Below are 25,531 nucleotides of genomic sequence, written 5' to 3'. Positions count from 1 at the left end.
AAAAGTTTAACACTTTTTTTTTCAAATTACAAAGAAACGCTTGGCAGATCGTCTCACAAAACTGAGCAACTATAGTGCTCATTGAGATACATCGAATGACTTAAATTTCTAAAATCAGTTCAGGCGTTCTTAAGCAAACGTCGATTAAATGCCAGAAAAACGATACCAATTTTTGCAAACTTTGACGAATTTTTAAAGTTAAACCGATAGTCGTAGGGCCGTAATATTTTAGTATGATCTAGAAGACGATGGTATGTACTGCAAAAAAAATTACAAAAATCGTCGAAATTTTTTTGGAAACGTGACGAAAAAGTTTTCACTTTTCTGCTATTTACAAAGAAGCGGCCTGGCCGATCGTCGCACAAAACTCATAAACCTAAGTCGTCATCGAGATACATCGAATGGCTTTTAAATTTGGAAATCGGTCCAGCCGTTTTTGAGAAAACGTTGATTTACGGCAAAAAATTTGTTCACACACACGCGCGCACACACACACACATACTTTTTCCAAATTTGGTCTCATTCGATTCAGAATGGCTTGAAACGTCGAGAAAACATATAATTAGCAAATCGGATCTTTTGATGAAAACATAAACTTCTCCTTCGGGAAGTTAATAAACACGTAATTAATATTACAAATAAAGTGTTTTACAACAAATCATTGGTCCTTCGAAAAATCAATCAAACCTAACAAACAGTAATATTCTACTACTATCGACGCCACATCTATAGTTCTATAATCTAAAGCCACCAATCTTTCAAATGCTATAAAACATTTAAAAAAAAATTGTTAAGAATTAGAAAGATATTGGCATAAATTCGGAAATTTCAAATTAGACGCAAATAGTGTAGTTAGTAGAAAAATGATTTATCAATCATGAATTTTTTAAAACTCGTCAGAGGAAGATAATACGCTACTTTGACAAGATTTGCAAATTCATTTTCAGGATATTAAAAGTTTGTTCAAAGTGAATATATTTGATCGAGTAATCGACATTATTATTAAACAAATTAAAACGCGTTTCTTCCGATGAATTAATATGTTTCAAATTTCAGTATGTTGCTACAATAAAAGATTTCAATGATACTGATCTATTAAATAAAAGTTCTAAAATTTGTTTAGATAAAAAAGACATTAGAAATTCAGAATAAACAAATTTTAAAATCATTATTTAATAGATCAGTACCATAAAAAAAAACTTTTGTTCAGATTCTGAACCATTTGCCAGGGAAGTTTAGTTTGCGATCAACTCTTAGAGGCGGAATACGAAATACCTACTTCGGTAAGAAAAGATTTCATTTACTAAATAGCTTATTGAAGTTAACATTTTATTTTTAGTTCAAAACAAAATATATACATGGTTCATGCTATTGTTTCCTAATAAGCTAGACGACAAATGGTTTCATCTTCGTTATAAAAATCGTCTAAAAAGTATTGAAACGGATTGGAAAATAATAATCTAGATATCAATGATCAAATATATGATGAGAAAATATATGTTAAATCACAAAATATTTATTGTTAAAACATTTTAATTGCCCGAGGTTTTTCTCGGACTACGGTAATAAATTGCAAGTAATTAAAAACTATGTTGGAACTGATTAAAAATGCAGAATCATTGAAATCCATTAAATAACATTAAAATTATGAATATTGCAAAATCTTAATGAAAACAAAAATTATTTAAATTATTTCAGGTAGATAATAATATATATTCGAGGAATTGATTATTTTTATGGCTATAATTTGTAATTAACTATTTTATTCGCTGATAAAATGATTGACGAATAAATTGTCAAGTATGATATAAAGAAATTGTTAAATTATGAAATTTTCATTATTAAGTCATATTGTTTAGGTCGGAATATAAAAATTAATTTGATAAAATATTTTTAAAATTAAATTACCTGCACGTTTTTTAATAGCAAAAGTAAATCGACTGTCAAATAATTGAAAATAGTAGCCATTTTATAAAGTAAATTTCATAAAAACTGATTTTATTTTCAAATTTATCAATCGAATCACATCACTGCTAATAATATGTATTTTAGCATGATCAGATGTTTCGTAAAATTGTTCAATAAAGTAATTTTTATAACAATACTAAAAATTCAACTACTTTCATATAAAAATTGATAAATAAGATAATTTTTAAGGCAAAATTGAATTTGTTCGTCATGAATCATCATCGTCGAAACATGAAACATTTTAATTAACGATTTGATTGCTCGCAAATGATAAGTTCCATCAATTAATCATATATACATTCATATATTTAATTCAATAATTACTACAAATATACACAAATAATTAACGTGCATTTAATAAAGAATAAACATTGCATAAAGTGCGATGTATTGCAAACGGACTGTAAATGTTGAATTGAATATGTATGAATCTATAAATTCGGACAGATTATTATCTACAGATATGGAATTATGTAACACTCCAATTATTCTGCATTTAAAGTGAAGTTTTGTAAAACAAATTGTTGCGAATGCATTTATAGATCTTTATCAGACAAAAGTAAACTAGAGGTGTATGGCATCGTGCCTTAAAGCAAATTGCTGGAACTTCCCGTACCGTAATGAAATATTCGAGAAATTTTAAACGCTTTCAAATATATTATTACAAATACTGTAACTTTCATTAATTTTGCTATCTAGTCATATCTGAGCAATCAAAATCAAATGTGAACCATAAATCAATTTATCTCCACAACATTAACAACCGTTCGTCATTTCATTTCACTGAACTGTCATTTTTTTAACATTTAGCTTTGTATCTCCGAAACCGCTGGGCCTACCTTTGCCAAAAACTAATAACCACTTTTCCCCGTCGTTACGAACTGAATGTTTTTTGGATCATACAAATTAGATGATCCGTTCTCTCAAAAACTCGATTTCTATTTTCCGCACTCTTTGCTCCATATCTCCGTAACGGCTTGACCTGCCTTTGCCAAAAACTAATCAGCACATCTCCCTATCAATAGAAATCGAATGTTTTTTAAACCATTCAAATCGGTTGATCCGTGCGCCCGAAAACGTGGACGAAAAAAGGCGGACATACGAAACACACACACACACCCACACACACATTCATTAGTTTTCTGAGGTATGCCTTAAAATGTTCAGAAACCTCCAAAACGTCGAAAAATGCAAAAATTTTCATTTCCGATGTTCGGCCCATTATTATAACTACCCTTCGGGAAGTTAATTAAATGATCAAAGTAGTAATCAAAGTCATTCAATCTAATTTTAAACGTATGTTATGAAAAACATGCATGCAAATGCGTTCTAATATAATTTTGAAAACAATTCAATCGAAGCAAATACTAATATTGGGTCTATTGTTTAATTAATAACTACTCAGTAATATCATTGTAAAATAAACAAATACTGAATGAATAGAAAAGGCGTACAGATATTTAAAACATTTAACTAATTCATAAAAAGAAACCAATTTGCAAGAAAGTATCAAAATAAAAAGCTGAATCGCGAATTCCTTAACAAATTCATAAAAGAAAACTAATTTGTATGAAACTAGCTTAATAAAAGTGTGAAAACTTTTAGAGAAATTAGGAATCATTTACATGTAATGGAAATATGCCAATGTTATCAGCTATAAATAACATTATAAGACAATAGCGTAAACATGATTAAATTGAAATAAATATGTGTTATTGGCTTCACTGCTTGAAATCAATCATATTTCCGCGAATTTGGTGTGATTGTATTATATATGAGCATGCCATTTAAATAAATATCACTTACCACAGCGGCTTACAATCATTCTTGATTAGCTGGAAGTCAGCATCCATACTACGATAATAAAAACTCCTTGGAATGTATCACAAAAATCACTTCACACACAAAACTTTGACATTGTAATAATACTATTTTCTAATAAACACTACAGCAATTGAAATTTGAACAAATATCAGTACTAAAATGTAAAGTTTGCAAGACTCCAAAGAGGTTTAAAGTATTAACATGACGCCAATTGGACAAACATCTGAAAGAAATAATTATTATTATAAATCAATATATTATAATAAATCAAATTAATTTTTATTCACAAATACTCAATCCAAATGCATATAAATTGCCAGTAGCCTGATGTGCTGAAGAGACACAGGTTGTTCAGTGAATAAATGTACTAAATATAATGTAAAACAATAATCAAATCAATCCCAATTTCTTTAAATAATACATATTTACAAAATTTGTGAAATAAGTGTAATATTTTTAAGATCTATTTGATTTTATTAACTACAACCAAATGAAACCATACAACAAAATAATAGTATAATTACCTTAACTTCAAATTTCTGATACGCTTCTCAGGATTCCAATAGTCTTCTAAATACAAATGAGTAACAATTCAATGTACTTGGCTTCAGGTAAAATCTGCAAAATAGTATAATACTAATAATAGATATATAACTATCAAATTCATTCATATCGAGAGACTGTGGAAAGAAAAGTTTGTATGTTATTGTGACTAGCTAAAAGAATATTGTTGCCAGAATTGAGTTGGCTAGTTGATGGTGACGAAGAACTATTTCATCATGAATTAAAGTGTTGTGGGGCTCTTTACATCTATAGCAAGCACCTTTAAAACTACGCCTCTTAGCATCATGTCCAGGAAGTAAACAACGAATGCACAGTGAATGCTTTAACACCAGATCCTTGCGCCCTGAAATCTCCAACTCCTTAAACTTGGAACATTTGTACAATGGATGACTTCCCTTACAACAACAACACGGAGATACTACCCTTTTCACTGTACTAACATGAACCATTTTAGAATTTCTCTTTCTCTTCATTTCTCTTTAGAATGAGTTCTCTAAGGCACAAACCCGCAGCTCCAGAAAGGAAAAAAATTGATTTACCGTTAGAAGAACTTTCCATTCCTGGACAAATTCCATGCCATGCCATGCGAGTATGGCTGTCAACCTTCTTGTTTAGCATATACAACAGAATAAGATCCTAATGTTTAGTTGGTTCATATTCAGTTGAAAGAGCACGTATTTGTTGCCTCGCACTTTGTGCCTGTTCCTTTGTGTATCTGTGGTATGTTGTCGATCTGCTGCAAATGGGAATTCAGTATTTAAAATTTAATGTCATAAGTCTTACACAGTAGCTCATAGGCCGTCCTCAGTGTAAATCTCATTTGTTAAGCTTAAAGATGATATTAGTTTTGCAGCAGACGATAGTAGAGCTCCCTTTAGAGAGTGCAACTTTTGGACTTGCAGCAACTTTGTGTTATTGTGAATTAACGAGTTATAAAGATCTAATAAATTGGGTCCACTCACTATAATCACCGTTGAACTTGGGTAACGTGATCTCTGGTAACTTTACATCTAATGCTGGATTTGAATCTACCGACCTAGACAGTGATAGGGTACCAATATTCGTAAGAGCATTTAAACGTGACATATGCTAAATAACATGTACATTAATTAACTTATTCTATTCGTACCTTACCTTACAAGTTACAATTGTCGTAAATACCGCTTTCACGCCACTCCGGTGCTCCAAACCCTTGTATGACAGTGTCTTGTGTTGTTATTGTATAAGGTGCGACATAGCCTTCTGTGCCAGGTGTGCTCCAATTCTCAGATGAGCCCCAGTAACACGAATAACAGCGATGACAAACTCTGGAGCCTCGTGCGCCTAACTTCTTCTCAAATGAAATCTGCGTGCATTCACTCAATTCACCAATAATAAGTATTGCTGCTCTATTGTTGAGCTTGAGCGTATTCAATTCTTGTTTTTAGCGTGAATAGTTTTAAGGTTCAACCATTTTTGAAACTTTTTATCAACTTTCTTCACGGCGAAAAAATCGGCGTCCTTTTATATATATTAGCACTGATTTTATTAATATTATCCGTGATGAAGAACCAAACTTTATGGTATAAAAAGAAACACGCGAAGAAATTATATACAGAATCTGTTGAACACAGAAATAATAATTTTACATTTACGAATACTTGTTGTAGGTTAGACGGCGGCTTAGACATTAGACAAAAGTGACAGAAGTGACAGAACAGATTGTACAAGGCATGCAACATGCATGCATGTGCATTTGCAGAAAGCAACACTGCTGAAATTTTGACAGGTTATGGTCAACACCGGAGCAAACTTCAGTGTGTATGGGTGTTCTGGCAATCGTAATTTTTTGTTATTTAATGACTCCTTTAAAAACGTAACTAGTTTCTTTACAAAATCGGCAACATTATACAAAACCAAATATGCACTAATAGAAAACCGAATATCAAACATACAATTTCCTGAAAAATACAAAGATACATTCTTGGAACGCTGGGCGACTTATTGGAAATTCTTTTTAAAGGACTATAGAGAATAATTAATGAACATATTCACTATTTCAATGGCAAATTGAAATGTTTCAACATAACCTCGAAAACCATTCACTCACAATGCCGAATATTATGCTGAAAACCTTTTCAAATTAATAAAAAACAAAAGATCATTACTCACATTACTTTATATTCACATTTATTTATTTATATTCATCACTAATTCAGTTATTCACCAAATAGATGCAAAAAGTGTGAAGCACTGGAATACGAACGGACTGGAACGGACCCTAGTATTCTCATAAGGATTCTAATGACTAATTTGGCGCAAAAACACAACATTCACTATATTAATCGTTTTGGTATTGTTTAAGGGCTTTCCTAATCACTTTTGCATACTTTTCAATGCAATAATTAATGAACATATGCACTATTTCAATGGCAAATTGAAATGTTTGAACATAACCTCGAAAACCATTCACTCACAATGCCGAATATTATGCTGAAAACCTTTTCAAATTAATAAAAAAACAAAAGATCATTACTTTACTATGACGCCTGATATGAGGAGGAAGACATTATGCTTGTGCTCTTAATATCGCTTTAGCTGTTGGGTATGATCTAGATACATCAGTATTGTATGATTTATCAATATGACAATATGACTTTTAATATCCTGTTCTGATAATCCACTCATTTATTTTTATCATTTTCATTTTGTTCATATTATCATATTTCTGTACATTATTATATATATATATATATTTTTTGCAATTAATTTATTATTTAAGAAAAATCTATTTTCTTTTCCTAAACATATTGTTTGCTAAAATCTCATCAAGATCATGTTTCTTGACAGATGTCCTGAAGATGGAACGTACCTAGTTCCGAAACGTTGACAGTTAACAAATAATTAAATAAAGAAATTGTTTATTAAAAACTTCTTGTTTTTTATTTTGTATTATTTTTGGATTCTTGTTCGAAACTCTACAAAATATATATATATATATATATATATATATAGGAGATTGCTATTTGAGAAGAAAAATGATATTTTCATATAGTGTGAACCAAAAGTTCATTTGCCTTTAAATCGGTTCATTTGTTTTTAAAGAATAGAATTCCTATTTCTGTTGCTTCCTACCACATAAATAAAATTCTATTTAATTTATCTAGCCTTTGGTGAGCAAATACACAAATAAGAAGAAAGCATAACTAGCTGTAAGTGTAATTTTGTCTTTTAGGGCAATTAAGGCATCGTGCCTTAAGGCAAATTGCTGGAACTTCCCGTACCAAATAATAATTGCCTTTGGTGCAGATGGATTGGCATAACTGAACACTTCAAGGCGAGAACTGTTGGAAGAAATCCAGACAAATTAGAGAATGCATGATGACAAATCCTAGGATTACTAGTAAATGGCAACCACCTAATCAGAGACTTGGAATCAAATATAGGTAAGTTACAAATAAATTGCTTGATAATATTTAAAAAATTTATCAGTGATAAATTTATATTACAAATTTAATTTACTCGAGTATTGTAATCAAGTAATATAAATGATTTAGACATTTTATCAGTTATTTTTTATATAATTTGAATAATTAATGTAATAAATAATTTTTTTTACAGAGGATGAGGGCAATGCAAAACAAAGAATATTGGAAAAACATTATTAGCTGAGGTATAGGTTGCTGCTGCTGCTGCTGCAGCAATTCTTGGTCGACTATCAAAATAAATGGAAGGCTCTCGTGCTTGTAGGTAGATACAGATAAATTCAATATTTTATTCAAAATAAAATGAAATTTTCATCGTTTCATTCTTATTATTATGAAGTTATTAAACACAATTTTCTTTTTCAATGAAGGCTTTGAAGTAAACAATGGAATTCAGTAAAGATTAAAAGATGAAAAGGGCTCAGACAAAAAGTTGCAACATCATCGCGCTCTGCAAAGGGCTTAATCAGGTTAGTAATCATAAAATAGTTACAATTATATACTTGATTATAAAAATTTGCAACAAATTATAGGGAAAAACATTACAAGTAATTTTTCATATTTATTGCAATATTTTACATACCATAATTGTTATTACAATTAATTCATAAAATTTTTATTTCTACATTCATTTTAAACATAAATTTTATTTAAAACTTCAATTTATTTAATTACTGAAATGTTGATTTCCAACAAAATAATTTGAAAATGTTGAATGAGAATAAATAATTCATTTATTGAAATTGACATTTACTGAAATGTTGATTTCTAACAAAATAATTTGAAAATGTTGAATGAAATAAATAATTCATTTATTTCAGTGAGGACAAATGAATTCGAAGGTGTCATTGTCTAGGGCAGAGTTTTGGAGGCCACATTATCTCTGCTGCGAAGCTGCTGCTGCAATTCTTGGTTGACTCTCAAAATAAATGGAAAGCTCTTCAGCAATTAAATGGGATGTTTCATTCTGAATAAAATAAAGTTTATATCGTTTTTATCATTATTATGATGAAGTTATTAAATACAATTTTCTTTTACAGTGAAGGCTTTGAAATAGACAATGGAATTCGGTAAAGATAGAAATGTACCAAATTGATGGTGATGCTAAGAGAACGTAGGTGACATATAATACTATTGAAATGTTATAATTTATAGTATCTCAAAAATCTAATTTTTTCAGAGTAAATGATTTTCAAAAATGTTAATCTTTTTTTTAAAAAAAAAAATGGTACGGAAAGTTCCAGCAATTTGCCTTGAGGTTTTCCCACTGATATTATAGTTGTTTTGTAACATCAACGTTCTTATTACGTATTAACGTTCACTTATCATTATAACATACCTAGACGTCTCCTTTTGGGTTGCATAACTTCACTGGGCCTTTCTGGTCTTCTTCTGGGCGAAGAACCCTTAGAGGCGCTGCGCCGATACACCGGTGTAGGGGGCGCTAACAGCACAAAAGTAAAAAAGAATATTAATCATATATATTAATAAACAATTAACATTGACACTGAAATATATAAAGATAATATTTTAGTCAAAATTATCGAAACATATATGATATATATACAATTTTGTAATACATTAGTTAACAATACTACAAATCCCATTTTAAAAAAAAATATTTCAATTTCTTTAGATGCCGACTTTGTCACTGTCGGCCCTGAATCATAATTTAATGCTGACTTAAATCAAAATTGAGAATCTATCATCATTCTTATTATTAGTGATAACACAGATTAGCAAGCCAGTTAATGATTACGCAATACATTAGCTAACGCGTCGTATAATAAAAAATCGGCCAGGCCAGGCCACGCGATAGTAAGTAAAAGAAGTTTGGGAATCACTGCTCTAGACCAACAAGGCAATTATAATTATCTTTATCTTCACACTTACTTTACACACGTTATGTAACATGAACGTATTAGATAATAACTTTCAAATTAATATTAAAACATACCAAGATGGCCAGCACTTAATATTCTGCCACGTGTTGGGGGCGATCGCGGCCCCGAGGGTTTACTGACCGGAGCTTCAGAACAAAAATATAATTGTTATTATCTTTATCTTTACTAACACTAACATTAACGTATTTATTGCACAATAAGTCAATTAATATTAAAATATACTTATTATAATCCTAATGGGGGCGCGGCCCGGGGATCTCTGTGGTGTTCTTGTCATTGGCGTGGCGGGGCGTTCACCAGTTGTACCTTCAGAACCAAGAATGTAATTATTATTATCTTCATTTCATTTGGCATAATTCAGAAAAAATCAGAGTACAGATGCGTGTGTTTTGTGTGCATGTGTGTGCATGTGTGTCCGCATTTTTTCGGGCGCACGGATCAACCGATTTGAATGGTTCAAAAAACATTCGATTCCTATTAATAGGGAGATGTGCTAATTAGTTCTTGGGAAAGGCACGTCCAGCCATTTCGAAGATACGGAGCTAAATGTGTACAAAATGGCAGTTTTTGAGAGAACTAAGCGTCCGATTTAAATGATTCAAAGAACTTTCTGCTTGTCTTAACAAAATAATTGATTTTGGAAAAAAAAAATTGTTTCAAATTTTTTCCCTATATGGAAAATAATTCAAATTTTATTTTTAATTCTGACTAAAGTTCTAATATACTTTAAACAAATAATTTCATCTTTGCAATTCAGTTTATATAATTCTTATAAATATTAGACAATGTTTCAATTATTATAATAATCTATTTGAAAACATTCAATATTCCTCGAACATTTCGTTACGGTACGGGAAATTCTAGCAATTTGCCTTAAAGCACGATGCCATACACCCTATTAGTTTATTTATTTATTTAATCATAAGCAAGCCGTAATTAATAATAATAGATATTATTTCAGACTCTTGTCCAGCTAATTGTCAAAATAATTAATATTGAAAGGATAATAATTTTTTAATAATCATAATAGCTGCACGAATTTCGCTTCTGAAAAAAAGAACTGATTCATAATTAAGTTCATCATATTAAAGTCTATTTAACCAGGAGTCAAGCTCAAAATTCTTGCACAAGGTTGAAAGTTATACTCATTCAAAACCGTAAAAATTGAATTAATAAAATAGCAATAAAAAAACATGGTTGTACAGGCGATCGAATGGTCAGACTATATAGATAAATGATAAGGATTATGCAAGAAAATAGTTATTGAAATCAAATTGAGAAAATTCAGCAGTGTCATAAAAAGCTAATCCTTTAAAAAGTTTAACTAAGAGAGCATCAAATTTTTTGCTGTCTAAGTTTCGGATATTGAAGTAGAAGTAGAAGTTTATTCATAAGCTGAATACCTAAACCGTCGATTGCATTGAAAGTTTGTGTCTAGTGTTGTAGTTTGAGGAAGACGAAGCCATATCAAAAAGTTTCCAATTGTTTTTGATGAAAGATAATGTTACCAGCAGATAAATGCATGGGACAGTTAGAATATTGTGTTTTTTAAATATGGACAAGGAAAAAATGATTCGAATAGCTCTTTTCTGAAGCGTAAATATTTTAATTAGTTCGGATGAAAAACCCCAGAATTGGATTCCGTATGAAAAGTGAGAATAAAAGTTGCCCTAATATACTGAAAGTAAGCAATTTAAACCAAGTTTGGGTTTTCGGGTGCGCAACATGAAACATGTTCTAGATAAAGTTGGTGATAGTGAGATAGAGATGTGATCAGGATCAGACCAGATAATTGTTTAATTTTTGTTGCTTGCTGTGATATTTGTTTTCAACATAATAATAATATAATTAGAGGTGCATGGCATCGTGCCTTTAAGCGAATTGTCGAAACTTCCCATTCCGTAATTAAATCGAATCGAGGAATAATAGATGATTTCGAATAGCTTATTATTATAAATACTGTAACATTCATTATTCGTATTATAAATATAAGAATAAATTCGACGACGACGTTTATATATGTTTATATAAAAAGTAAAAAGAAGTAAAAAAGAACATATCTCATATCTCTAAGAATTATATAATCTAATTTGCAAAGTTAAATTTATTTGTTTGAAGTATATAAGAGAGTTTTAGAATTTTAGCTAGCATTCAAATTAAAATTCGAATCATTTTTCATATTTAAACAGTGAAAAAATGGTAAATTAAAAAAAAAAATGGACAAAAAATTTTTTGCTTTCCTAAACTAATCGATTCTTCATACTGCAAAATGTTTTTTGAATCATTCGAATCGGAAGTTTTGAAACTACTGGGCCTGTCTTTTCCAAAAACTAATCACCGCATCATCAATACATGTTGAATGTTTTTGAATAATTCAAATCGGATGCTCTGTTTTCTCAATAGTAAACGATTGCTTTTTAAATATTTCAAATCAAATCGATCCGTGCTCCCAAATATGTGAACAGAACACACACACACAGCGATTTTTCGACTAAAACTCAAAATCGTCAAAAATCGAGTTACGAGGATGCGTAAGAAAGCCATCGAAATGTTTTCGTAACATTTTGATGTTCAATTAATATTAAAACATACCTGGATATCTCCTAATTGTTTCCCCTCGCGGTCGCTCCATAGAATGCCCGGACCTCTGTATGGATGTTGTAGGAAAAGGAAAGGTTTCACCAGCTGCACCTTCGGGAATAAGAAAAAACTTACTATATTCTTTATCATTCCACCCACATATATTGCAGATGATACAAAACATTAATTTACATATTGACGTTAACATATACCTGTAGGTCTTGGCCTTTGGCTTGGTTCCTTGGCCCTTTGCTCCGTATTTAGGGGCAGGGGGGGTTTGGAACCGATAAGAGACCTTATATAATTCCTATATGGAGCCCATATGGCTCCTGAGGGTATTCTAGAAGGTATTCCACTCCTTGATTGTAAGTACTTGAATCTGAAACCAGAATGGACGATGATGATAATATAATAGAAGAATTCAATTTTTATCTTTTCACAACTCGCTTAAGGAAAAATATCACTTGGGCCTAGTTAGTGATGCTCACCGTGCATATCCAAGCCTAATAATAAGTAAAAATGTATGAGAAAGCGTTGTGTTAGGTAAGGACGACATGGCAAATACACGTGATTTATTTAAAATTTGAACTATTATTTGTCGAAAATAACTGGTATGGATTTATTGCCACCATTTTGAAAGTTGCTGCATCTCAATATTCATTGACCAAGTCAATTATTTGCACACTTTTAGCAATTTTTCTTAAGGGGCACACCTAGTGTGAAATTTTTAAAAAATCGAATTTTCAATTTTTTCATAATTAGATAGGCTATGCCTTTAAAAATACCATTCAAAAATTTTAAATCGATATCTTGAATAGTTTTTGAGTCATAGCCATTTAAAGAGTATATATATACAGTATATAGTACAAAGATCGTTTTATCTTTAAATGCTTTTTCTCGAGACAGCATTTTCCGAATTTGCTGCAGTTATTACTCAAAAACAAATGATCCGATCACTATCGAATTTTTTTTACATGTTCTATATATAGCTCTCCGTAAAATGATCGGATCAAAAATCGAATTTTGGCAGTCCAAAAACGACCAAAATTTTGGGTAAAATTCGACTATTTTTTTAAAACGCCGCCGTTTTGTCAATTTTTGATTATTTTTTTATGGTAGGTCATTTTACAGACAATATTATCTAGTTTAACGAGAATTTTTTTTTAAATTTCATTCATGTAGAAGGCTGGAATCACTGCAGCAGTGAAGGGCCTTTTGTCGCGCCGTTGGAGATCGACGATAACTTAAAAAATATTTAATTTTTTTCTTCAAAACGTATACTATGAATTCTTAAAACATGTGTAAAATATGTTCTTAAAATTTTGAAATGATGAAGCATTTTGTTCAATATAATTTCCCAAAAATCACCTTTTTTAAGGGGGTATTCTACTGTAGAAGCATGAATTTTGCCCGGTTTTTGAAGCGCTGTATAAAGGAATCAATATTTTTACTATCGATTTTTTTTATCATTTGTTTATTGATATTTTATTATTACATAAAAAAAAAAATTAGAATTTACAAAGTTATGAGCAGTCGAAGTGGGGGCTCAAAAAAAGAGGGTGTCCTGGCGTGCATGATTCCAACCCTCCTGGTGATCCGAAACATAAAAAATAGATGGATTATTAATTATTATAGATGCCGCTATCGTATGAACCTTGGATAAGTTAAAAAAGAAATTTTTGTTTGAATGGCGGCAGTTTGAAAAAAAAAATTTTTTTTCATGTTTTTTTTTTAACAATTCCGATTTTTTTAAAAATACTAAATGAAAAGTTATAGTTTTGGGAAAGGTCTATGCGATAAAGCGATGCATAGAGAAGATCCTCTCCAGATTTGAAGTAAATCTGGTTCATTAGAACTCGAGATATCCTTACCGCCAGCTCGAAAAAAGTAGTTCCGAGAAAAACGCGTTCAAAGTTTTGAGACTCGGTCGGACCCGAACCGAGGCCACGTCACTAAAACGGCTATAACTCAGGAAATACAGTAGAACTCCAATTATCCGAACTCCGACTATCCGAATCGCCGATTATCCGAATCACTTTCAGAAAAAAAAATTGTCCAAAAAAAAGTTTAAGTGCGCTATTATTCTTCCATCAGCAAAGCCAGTGTAGGCACATTGTTTGTTTTGATTTGACGGAGATGTTTACAAAACAATGATTTTTATTTCTAAACTTGTACATTTTTTTTTTAACTCGTTTAAGTACATTTTATTTATATTTAAAACATGTGAAAATGTCATGTTTCTTTCATTTAATTCAATAAAAAAATAGTGCAATATCAAAACGTTACTTTTTTTCTCTCCAATGGCAATTTAAAAAAAAAACTCCGATTATCCGAATATTTGATTATCCGAATGGGTCCCGGTCCCCATTAATTCGGATAATTGAAGTTCTACTGTAATAGTAATTTTGAAAAATCCTTTTAATGACATATTTTTGAATAACTCAACTTTGAAAATATGAAAAAAAAAATCGATTTTTTCAAAATTCTACAGTAGAATACCCCCTTAAGACAAAACGAAAAATGTAAGGGATCTCCTCTTCTATACAGAGATCACACTTATTAAAATGTACATTTTACCCAGGTATTACAGTAAATATTTATTACTCACACAGAAGATCTATCCTCTTCTTCAAGCTTTGCTGAAAACTTGGTTAATATTTCTAAAAACGGTAAGCGATGTGGAGGCACATTCGGGCTACCACTTTGTTCAACCGCAAACAGAATCCCAGCCTCGTGCAGCTTTGCTACTGCTTGTCGATTTTTCAGTTTGTTTGTGCCCAAGAACTTGGCTAGATGTGCGGCCAAAGTCTGAGTGAAATAAAAAAAAGTGAAATAAAAAAAAGTGAAGTAAAACTTATTTGCTATTGTACAAGATGGCATTTAAGCAAAAATAAATACATCGTATAACAATTTTGAATAATGTTTATCAGTAATATGGTAACACTAGTGATGCACACATTTATTAGTGTCGGCCATTATACATCTATATATCTATAATGGCATTAAAAATATGTATAATATTTGAAAACGATAATGTAATTCAAGTCATACTTCAAATATGACATGATCGGTTTGTCGGTTCTTCATTAGAGAAATGAAGTAATTGCTGATTAATAAATTCTATGATATTATCGTCCACACAGTGGATTCTGTTAAACAACGCCTAAACAAATATTGTTTTTGCAACTTCACTCACTCATCATTTAATAATTGTGTTTGAAGAACTTCATGTAATTAAAATCAACATACAATCATTTACGGCTTGTATTTTTTTACTTTTTTGCTGGCGATATACTATTATTCTTTGAACAGTTGTAATATCTGCCTTGCCTAAAAATATTTTCCATTTTAATAACTACAAAGATTTATAGAAACTACGAATAATATAGAAATAATTTCTTATCAAGAAACAAATGTATAATTTGTTTTAATATTTTCAAAAAACAAGGTAAAATATTCTTCCGATACTGGCATTTTTCATTAAATCAAGATTTGTGCTACGATGTAACTTTAAAATGTTTATTTATCTATGTCGATTTCCTTGTTGATATCGGTACGCATACAACGACGGATTTATACCCTAGTCGCGCCTAAAGAAGTTTTACTTCAAAAAGAATAAAATAAAATCAATACGTCGGTTCCAACCTGTGAGGTTTTGCGAAAGGTGGTAAAAATTGGCAAAGTACTATTTACGAATACAAAAACCAACAAGTGGGGCGCATGGCATCGTGCATTAAGGCAAATTGCTGGAACTTCCCGTACTAAAAATTATTTTTATTTAAAAAACGATTAACATTTTTGAAAAAAACATTACTTCGAAAAAATTAGATTTTTGAGAAACTATAAATTTGACAGAGAATTACTTTTTTTAAAAAAATTGTTTTTTGAAAAAAAAATGTTTTCTTTATTTTGACATATTTTGGAAGTTTTGAACTTTTTTTCAAAGCAATCGTACTGCTTTAATTGCATAGATACGAAATATCGAAGCGCGTAAGCGTCGCGCCGCCGTCTAACGGATAAACATTGATACGGAACCCATAGGAATGCAAACAAAATTTAAACTTATTGTTAAAATCTATATAAAATATCTGATAATTTGATGTGCATATGTCTCATGATCATTTTTGACCGCCAAATGGCATTTTTTTACTTTTTTCATTAGATCTCCGAAACCGCTTGACCTGCCTTCATGAAAATTCTTGCAGTTCTTCATCTTATCAATACAAGTAAGACGTTTTTTGAATTGTTAACATTGGACGCTCCGTTCTCTTAAAAACGGAGTTACCATTTTTGGAACATTTTGCCCTATATTTTCGGAACGGCTAGACCTGCCTTCGCCAAAAACTAATCCGCACGTCTCCTTATCAATACGAATCGAATGTTTTTTCAATTATTCAAATCGCTTCATCCGTGTTCCCGAAATCGTCGACGAAAATTTGTATCCGCATACACGCACACACGCACACACACACATACATACACACACATACATTAATTTTTTTAAGGTATGCCAAAATGTTCAGAAGGTTTTGCAACGTAAAGAATATAAAAATGTTCATTTTAGATTTTTTTGCGATTACTATAACTTGCCCTACGGGAAGTTAAAAAAAAAAAAGTGAATTGGAGTAAACAATAAATTATACTTCTAATTGGACCTCCAGAAGTTAAACGTTTGGAGTTACCATAGATAAATATTAAAAAAAAATGTTTCCAGAGATTAGTAAATATGAATATAAATCAAGTTCTTCAATTCTGAAAAATCGAAAATAATTTTTTTTGCATTTTTAGAGGTTTTGAAGGTTTCTGAACATTTTGGCATTTCTCAGAAAATTTTGATGTGTGTGTAGGTGTGTGTGTGTTTTATATGTACGCATTATTTCGTCCACGTTTTCGGGCGCACGGATCAACCGATTTGAATGGTTTAAAAACATTCGATCCCTATTAATAGGGAGATGTGCTGATTAGTTTTTGGCAAAGGCAGGTCCAGCCGTTACGGAGATACGGAGCAAAGAGTGCAGAAAATAGAAATCGAGTTTTTGAGAGAACGGAGTATCCGATTTGAATGATCTAAAAAACATTCAATTTGTAATGATTGGGAAAAGAGGTGATTCGTTTTTGGCAAAGACAGGTCCCGCCATTTCGGAGATACAAAGCTAAACGTGCAAAAAATAGCATTTTTTGAGTGAACTAAGAAGCGTCCGATTTGAATGATATAAAAAACTTTCTGCTTGTATTGACAAAACAATTGCTTTTGGAGATAAACAAATATTACATCTTTTTTTATTTTTCATAAAATATTTTTGTAATTTTGGATTATAAAAATTGAAAAAATGACCCAGTCTAAGCACAGTCTAAGCGCCACTCTGGTACAAATGTTTACACAAGTGCGTTTAGACTGTTTATGTATTGGAGCACATTTCCAATGTTGTGAAAACGAAACCTATTGAAAAATGTGAAAATGCCGCCAAACTAAGCACAGTATAAGTGAAAATGTCGCACAGAATTATTTGCAAATGCACAGAAGAATGTGACTATACGGGAGCACTTTTTCAATTTTGTGCCAATTAGGCAACAATTTTTTTGAAATTGAATTCGAAATGAAATGACGATTGTTAATGTTCTGGAGATAAATTGATTTATGATTTACATTTGATCTGCTCAGATATAACAAGATAGCAAAAATAATGAAAGTTACAGTATTTGTAATAATTAAATATTTGAAAACGTTTAAAATTTCTCGAATATTTCATTACGGTACGGAAAGTTCGAGCAATTTGCCTAAAGGCACGATGCCATGCACCACTAGTTCGTTTCATAAATTACACACATTACACAGAATAAATACCTTTAGCTGCACAAATCCTTCGATAGTTTTATTAACCACATCGCCAGCACATGAACTTTCCACCTGCAAATAATTTTCCTTCAAAGTCAGGAACATGACCGTGGTGCAATTTGTCCTGCTGAGGCTGCACATCGTGGCGACCATTTTCTTTATGATATCTCCATAGCATTTTTCACACTGCAAAATACAATAGTGTTGAATTAAATTGATCTATTTTCTTACACACAACACTTATACACAATATACTAATAAGTATGGTAAGGAAAATGCATAAAGCGGTGATGTGAATAATAAACAAAAAGAAGGAAAGGGGAATCATTGATTTGTGGTGCTCTCAGGCCATGGACCTGCCTTCAGGCAAACTACTATTTAATAGTATTACATTGTTTTAACTAATTATCCTAGGTCCTCGTAATACATCCACTGTTTTGTTCATAAAGCTACTAAATCCATGGTCAAGTCAAATGCAGGTGTTTTTGAGGGCAAATTATGGATTCTAAGGTAATCCTTCAGGTTTGGGAATAGCAAAGCTATAGAATACTTCACATGGCAAGATCTTTATTCTCTTGGACCTTAATAGTTTTCTTTTGAATTTTTAAGCCTTTCTTTCAGAAAGATTTTGGAGACTTCGATGGGCAATTATTAGGATGTTAGCTAGTCAGTAAATTACAAAGTGAAATAGAAAGAAGTTTCAATATGCAATGAATAACTGTTATAACCTTACCTTCACATAATACATCAAAACAAAGGACGCGCTGGTAACTGGTATGATACCAAATTCAATAAGTTTGCAAAAACGCTCCAAGACTTCACGACGTTTCTTTATTTGGACTTGATCTTCTTCGTGTGTTCCTGCAATAAGATAATAACATAATTAATTACAAAATCTTCTAATAAAATTTTTCTTTGGGCTCTCATCTTCTTCGTGCCTTTCTACAATGAGATAATTAATAACGATAACATAATTACAAAAGTCTTCTAGTAAAGTCATATTAACTTTTCTTTTACACAAACTGTGTTATGCATATAAACAAAAATCTAAACATAAATGTGATTGTTGAGTTGTATTAGATGCATCTTCGAGTGAAAAATTCCATTTGGCATTTCAATTTATAATTGAAGCTTAAAAGTGTATCAACATGCATCACAGCAGATATCAAACAACCAACTATTAAAATATGTTCAAAAACTTTCCCAGTAAAGAAATATATTACAAATCTTCAGACAATTTACAAAATTTTTATATAATCTATACCATCTTCAGACAATTTTCGCTCTGTGTCTCTTTCTATTCAACATTTCTTGTTGGCACTTGCATTAGAAGCTCCACTTCAATAAGAAATATTTAAATTAATTTTATTCTAATTATTACCTGTCCAATGTTTTAAGAAAACATATTCTTCTGCATACTTATTGATTAACATAACGTCATCCGAGCTTAGTTTTAAAACCAAGTCGTGTAGAATCGGGTTCTTATGGTCGGCCAGTTCTACATTGAAATTTGCGGCTAATGTACATATTGCAAACAAGGCCTAAAACGTTAGAAATTAATTTATTAAAAGTACAAAAAATATTTCAGCAACTTCGATAAAACCAAAATAGTTGTAATTGTTCAAAAATCGCGAGTGCTTGCCATGTCGTCCAAACCTAACATGACGCTTTCCCATACATTTTTGATTAGGCTTGGATTGGACATAGTAAGCGTTACTTCAATCAATATTTTTACTAGAAATGGTTAAAATTATGAACAAAATAAAAATCATTGCCCAATCTACTATTTATGAACCTCATTGATAATACAATTTAATAAGGATACTATTTTTGGCGGACAACCCCGGAGCACCGATTATTCGATTTGAATTTTTCAAAAAGCATTCGATTCCCATTGATGAACAGACTGATAGAGGTAAATTGGTTTTCAAGTAGACTTGTAGGTGAGCAGGTGGATACATAGACAGGCAATCAGATGGACAAGTAGACAGGTTAACAGGTTAACAGGTTGGACAGTAAACAGGCAGCAAGGTAAAACTGTTCACAAGTAGAAGGTTGAAGAAGTTGGAGACAGGTGGAAAGGTAGGCAAGTAGTTCATGTATAGTTTAAAACAATATTGAAATTCGCCTTACAATTAGTATTACTTTAAAATTTTGAATTTTTCAAATCAACTTACAGCTTGTTGGAGATCGTTATGAGAGACATTTTGTACAATGTCTTTGCAAATTTCAATGTAATTTTTTAATTATAACTTTAACATATCGGCTTGTTCCATACAACCGATAGCATTAACGACCATATTATTTAAATCGATTTTTTTCACTTCGATCAATGCCCAAGATAAATAAGCGCCGTAAGAAAGCAGGCAGTATATCGATCCCTAAAAGATATTTTGATAGGAGTATGAATTAGTTAAATTAGTTATGTTTAATCTTTGATCTAATTAACATACTTCGATAGGGAGATTCCTTTCAATAACGCCATTCCTGAAGACTTTAAATTCCCTAAAAAATCTTCCCATATATTTAAATAATTTACATTATATAAATATTGGAAAATGTAGATTTTTTTTAGGGAATTTAAAATCTCAGGAAAATCTTCTTCCTTGGCATATTTTGGATCCATTTGCTAGAAAGAAAAATTATTTCTGATCAAGAGATGAATTGTTTGACAACTTTCTACACATAACAAAAATGTAATTCGTACCCCATTCACAATACTTAGCCATGTAAGAATTGGCTCCATATATACGAATGCGCATTTGTCTACGATGGTCTTAATGGCGGCATCGCAATCTGCAGCAATACTTCTTGCCCTTCTAGAAAGGCAATGCAAAGTATTGCTGCAGTTGTCCAGCACTGTCGCATCTGCAGAATCCTGGGCGATGGCTTGCAGAGCGCCCAATAAATTCCTTAAATGCTGTAAACATAAAACACTAGATTAAAACTAGTAAGTATATATTAAAAAGTTAGAAAAACTACAACAAATGCAAGATGCATCAACATTCCCATATGCAATTAAAATTTCTGCTTAAAATATATACTCCTGCTGGTGGCAATTCAAGCACAAAGACAAGTAATCCTTATAGGTATTCATAGGCACAAATATTAAAATACTAACCAGATCTTCCATGTCAATTGTATTATCAAAGTCAAAATATTGAGGAATTTTTATCAAATGGATAATACAATTGACATTGCTTTTAAAGCGAGCCAACAGAGTCGCCATCACCGGCATTAATATTTGGTCATATTTGATTTGTCTTTTTTCATTTTGTTTTGTTTTATACTTGGGACCTGTAAATATGAAAAGTAATTAAATTTAGAAATAAAAAATAATGTTTAAACATATAATCAACACACTAGAAGAAGAAACAACTGGATAGTTTAACCCATTTGCATGTACTGACATTAAAACCAGGGCAGGGTACTTTTACTTGATCGGTTTAGATTTAGTTAATGTTGTACTTCTAATTGGACTTATAAATTATTGCCTTAAACGTTTGACGACTATCATGCTATAATATCACATCAAGGAAACAGATGTGTAGTACTAAAAGCGACAAACTGATTCCCACAAAACTATTCCATTGGTCATGAGTTCATACACCGTCCAAAAACCCAAAAAAAATCAAATTGTCTGGGGACCAAGAGCGTTTTGTTTATTTAATTGACCAGGAGAGCAGCTGCATATCAATTAAGTAGAGTCCAGTACTTGTAATTATCGACCATATTCGGATTCGCTGCGAATATTGCAACTTGAGATCATTTCTGGAAAATGATCATCTGTCCGTAATTATCATTTAGAAATGAACTTTCATTATTAGATTAGATTAATAACTTCTATAGTATTTGTTGAGGCAGTGGATTATGTCAAACAACGCCTAAACAAATATTGTTTTCGCAACTTCACTCTTCAATTAGAATTAACATACAATTCATTTATTGCTTGTATTTTTTTTACTTTATCGCTGGCAATATACTATTATTTTTTGAACAGCTGTAATATAAGATTGCTACTACCGTTGGGTGTTTACTGGGTTATCACCATCAAAAGTTTCATACATTTGTCTATTAAGTGAACATTTTTATTCTCAACTCTCACCTGAACACTGCTGTGACGAGCTTTATTGCAATCTCCTGATTGCATCCGCTCTTATCCCAAGATAATCTAAGAATTCTTTGTTGGTATTTGTGACTGAACAATTTTAATTTGTTGGCTAATTTTACGTCCTCATACAACGGGAGCAAGGCTTTTAAAACGCTTGCCCGTACTGATGCAGCCTGTGAAGATATAGAAAAAATCATTATTAGTAACTGCCTGAGGAGATTTTTCTGTTCTCTTGACATTTCAAGATCGGCCTTTTCAAGAATCTTGAAGAAGGAAGGAAACTGGATTGGACCCGTTTTGTTCTAAAGAGTGCCTCCTGCACGACGTCGTGGATGGTAAAATAGAAGGGCTGAAGGGATTGGTAAAGAGAAAATACAGGGTACTGAAAACCGAAGTGCAGGATCAGGAAGCATGGATGAAAGACTACCATTTATTATTATATATATATATATATATATATATATATATATATATATATATATATACCTTGTCATAGAGGAAAAATGCAAAAAGCCGCAAAGTCGATTCGTGTAATAGTCCTGGGTGCTTTCTTAACAAGCGGCCCAATTCTCGTATGCTGACACGTCTTGTGACAGGTGCGATATCTCTGTAAATAAACTGATGTTTAAAAAATATTCTTTAACTTATGCGGTTCAAGGAATTATGGTAGGTATAACAGCTATTCCTGGTGACATTTTGTTTTATATGGCAAAATGATTGATCTAGTGGTAATATCAGAAAACCAAACCGAGCTGCAAAACATGATGGACAGAATCGTCGAAATGGGTAGAAGATATGGAACGGAAATCAACATCAACAAATTGGAAGTGATGAGCAGTGTTGGATTTACAGTAGGGGCAATCGGGGCTACTGCCCAGGGCGGCAAGTTTTGGGGGGCGGCAAAATTTGGATAGTGAGAAAAAATTCTATACAATATGATCAACCTTTTTAACAACATTTTTTATTTCAAGAAATATAATTAACAAAACATAATATGATTGCAATGCAAAATTTGGGTTGAAATAAACGATAAGTAAAATTTATTATTTTGCCTTGCCTCCCTCTCCGAACGCAAATTATCAAATTGGTTAATAAGTCATCAAATTTGGCAATTTGGCTAATATAAAGATCCGTAAACAAGCTGATAGTTTAAGAAAAATATGTTCTTCAGTTCTCGAGCCCTCTTAAAATGGCGTATTTGTGCACTTCCAAGCTCATAGCGTCGAAAAAAATTTAAACTAGTGACTCATGGCATTGTGCCTTGAGACAAATTATTGAAACATCACTTACTAAAAATTACATTTTATAAAGAGCTTCAACATTTATTGAAAAATGAAAAAAAATACTTCTAAAACACATTTTTTTGTATTTTGAAATTTTTCGAAAATTATGAACTTTTTGCAAAGAAGAGAAGAAATATCGAAACTCAATTTCCATTTTACGTAATTGCCTGTACCAAAAGCTAATCAGCACGTTTCCCCATCAATAGAAATATAATATTGTTTAATTATTTAAGTCGATTTCGAGAGCACGGATCAACCGATTTATGATTCAATTCATATCGATAAACAGACCTCAAGGCAGGTCCAACTGTTGTGAAGATACGGGCCAAAATGCCAAAACTGATAATTCAGTTTTTGAGAAAAAAGCATCCAATAACATTCAAACAAGAATAAATTACAGAATAAATAACTGCTTAAATTTGTGGAGGGCAGGTTTAGCGGTTTTGTGATCCAATAAAAAAAATTGAAAAAGAAACATTTGGCGGACAAAAGTGATCATAAGTATAAATTTTGTTTACATTTATGTAAGTTCTGTAACATTGTTTATCCGTTAGACTGCAACGCGGCGCTTACGCGCTTCTATATTTTCTCCCTCGTAGCTGAAGCAGCGCGATTGCTTTAAAAAAAAGTTCCAAAATTCGTAAAATTTTAGGGATGGAGCGGCATTTTTGTCATTGCCCGGGGCGCCAAATTTCTAAATCCGGCCCTGGTGATGAGAGTATCAAAACGAGATGATACTCTGAAGATAACAGTAGAAAATCAAAAATTGGAGCACGAGAAAGATCAGGACAAAGATCGCAAGCGCCAAGGTGGAGTTTGCGAAGTTGAGAACACTAGTGAGAACCAACCAAGTCTCGACTTGTGGATGATATTGATAAAAAAATGTTTTGTCCAGAGCATAGCTCTTTACTATTAATATTTACCTACTATTACTATTTGGAGAGTTTTAAAATGTGGTGCGCAGGAGACAGGTGATTGGAAAAGAATAAGTCCATAAAAGACTCGACTGAGAACGATCATGAAAAGAAAAGGAAAAAACTGAATAGGACCCATTCCATTCAATTCAATCGAAAAAAGAGTGCCTCCTACACGACGTGCTCCAAGAATACATAATCCTGAACATATGCTTATTTAAGACATGATATGTTAAAGCAGGAGTCTACAAACAAAACTTAGCTGTGTTATCCAAGAAGAATTGGCCCATAAATGTCAAAATATCTTACTTGATGCGTTTATAAATTAAATGCCTGTATAGGGAGTTGATGCACAATTCAAGTTCCCTATACTTTTTATTTAATTTATTTTTTTCAGATTGAAGGAATGCCAAGCGGCTCAGATCACGCCTCGTCGTCTCCTTCGCTTCTTCGACCTGAATCAGCTCCGACCACCGATTCAGGTCTGAACTCTGTATTGATCGACCAGCCTGAATAGATATATAAAAAATCAGTTAATCAAATGGTAATTTTAAAATATTTTTTCAACTCTTTTGCCAATGTATTCATTTTAATGTCTAGTGATGTTTAACCCTCCGTCGGTCGGCGTGGTCCGGCCAGACTTTTTCGACTTCAATTAACAAAAAAAAAAAATACTTCTAGTAATCCTATCGACTCGAAATTTCTTGACTTTTAAAAATTTCATTAGCTGTCGATCAATAAAAAAATCAGGACGAAAAATTGTACAGAAGGATAATTATAAGGATATTCACTTTTTTATACTTCGAACGGTCGGAAAGGTCTGTCTAGACCACCCATACATTTTGTATGAAATATACGCTTTTTGATTTATGTAAACCAGTATTTTATCTTCTTTTCATGGTATTTTCTATTCAAACAGCGTTGTATATATTCTTTGCTATGTGTTGTAGCATGAATGTTACTATTTTCATGACGAAAGTTCCTTAAAAACCTACCAAACTTATTGGTAATCGCAAACACTGAAAATCGGATGAGTAATGCACACATTATCAACAATTTTTCTACCCGTACTGCGTTCGAAAT

At 31.7% G+C, this 25,531-nt stretch overlaps 2 protein-coding genes and 1 long non-coding RNA gene across 4 annotated transcripts; 1 reads left to right on the top strand and 2 right to left on the bottom strand.

Annotated features, from left to right (window-relative positions):
• Window positions 1-3,956: 3,956 nt before the first annotated feature.
• On the bottom strand, window positions 3,957-20,646 carry LOC113382178 (cohesin subunit SA-3-like). 2 transcript variants are annotated; one of them, XM_026620719.1, is made up of 13 exons: window positions 20,594-20,646; window positions 20,318-20,521; window positions 19,522-19,681; window positions 18,874-19,001; window positions 18,150-18,326; window positions 14,913-15,112; window positions 12,517-12,683; window positions 12,317-12,415; window positions 9,947-10,030; window positions 9,778-9,849; window positions 9,160-9,264; window positions 4,317-4,410; window positions 3,957-4,015 (listed from the first exon to the last, which is right to left on the bottom strand). In XM_026620719.1, exons 3-12 carry the CDS (start codon window positions 19,571-19,573, stop codon window positions 4,400-4,402), a joined length of 1,095 nt encoding a protein of 364 aa, XP_026476504.1. In that variant the 5' UTR covers window positions 19,574-19,681; window positions 20,318-20,521; window positions 20,594-20,646; the 3' UTR covers window positions 3,957-4,015; window positions 4,317-4,399. The 2 variants fall into 2 exon arrangements, with proteins under 2 accessions (XP_026476504.1, XP_026476505.1); XM_026620720.1 differs by lacking the exons at window positions 3,957-4,015; window positions 4,317-4,410 and adding an exon at window positions 8,630-8,787.
• On the top strand, window positions 7,609-8,723 carry LOC113382179. Its single transcript, XR_003367641.1, has 4 exons — window positions 7,609-7,781; window positions 7,957-8,085; window positions 8,192-8,290; window positions 8,642-8,723. It is a non-coding gene; the product is annotated as an uncharacterized LOC113382179 (long non-coding RNA).
• LOC113382177 (cohesin subunit SA-3-like) lies at window positions 20,581-21,536 on the bottom strand. Its single transcript, XM_026620718.1, has 4 exons — window positions 21,533-21,536; window positions 21,262-21,437; window positions 20,848-21,060; window positions 20,581-20,769 (listed from the first exon to the last, which is right to left on the bottom strand). The coding sequence occupies exons 1-4, from the start codon at window positions 21,534-21,536 to the stop codon at window positions 20,581-20,583; spliced, it is 582 nt and encodes a 193-aa protein (XP_026476503.1).
• Between the last annotated feature and the right edge of the window lie 3,995 nt (window positions 21,537-25,531).

Source organism: Ctenocephalides felis, unplaced genomic scaffold (assembly GCF_003426905.1).
Source record: "Ctenocephalides felis isolate EL2017-DRISC unplaced genomic scaffold, ASM342690v1 CF-g0.4_SCAFFOLD_03345, whole genome shotgun sequence".
Taxonomy (NCBI): Eukaryota; Metazoa; Arthropoda; class Insecta; order Siphonaptera; family Pulicidae; genus Ctenocephalides; species Ctenocephalides felis.
The sequence above is the reverse complement of the archived record's forward strand: the minus strand, read 5'-3'. Positions and strand labels throughout refer to the sequence as shown.

Coding starts and splice junctions, on each gene's coding strand:
- LOC113382178 (XM_026620719.1), bottom strand. CDS start 19,573: ATGTTAATCAATAAGTATGCAGAAGAATATGTTTTCTTAAAACATTGG. Junction 18,327..18,873: donor TTTTGATGTATTATGTGAAG/GTAAGGTTATAA, acceptor TGTATTTTGCAG/TGTGAAAAATGCTATGGAGA. Junction 15,113..18,149: donor AAGGATTTGTGCAGCTAAAG/GTATTTATTCTG, acceptor TATTTCACTCAG/ACTTTGGCCGCACATCTAGC.
- LOC113382177 (XM_026620718.1), bottom strand. Junction 21,061..21,261: donor CAATTGACATGGAAGATCTG/GTTAGTATTTTA, acceptor TTATGTTTACAG/CATTTAAGGAATTTATTGGG. Junction 20,770..20,847: donor GGCTAAGTATTGTGAATGGG/GTACGAATTACA, acceptor TTTTCTTTCTAG/CAAATGGATCCAAAATATGC.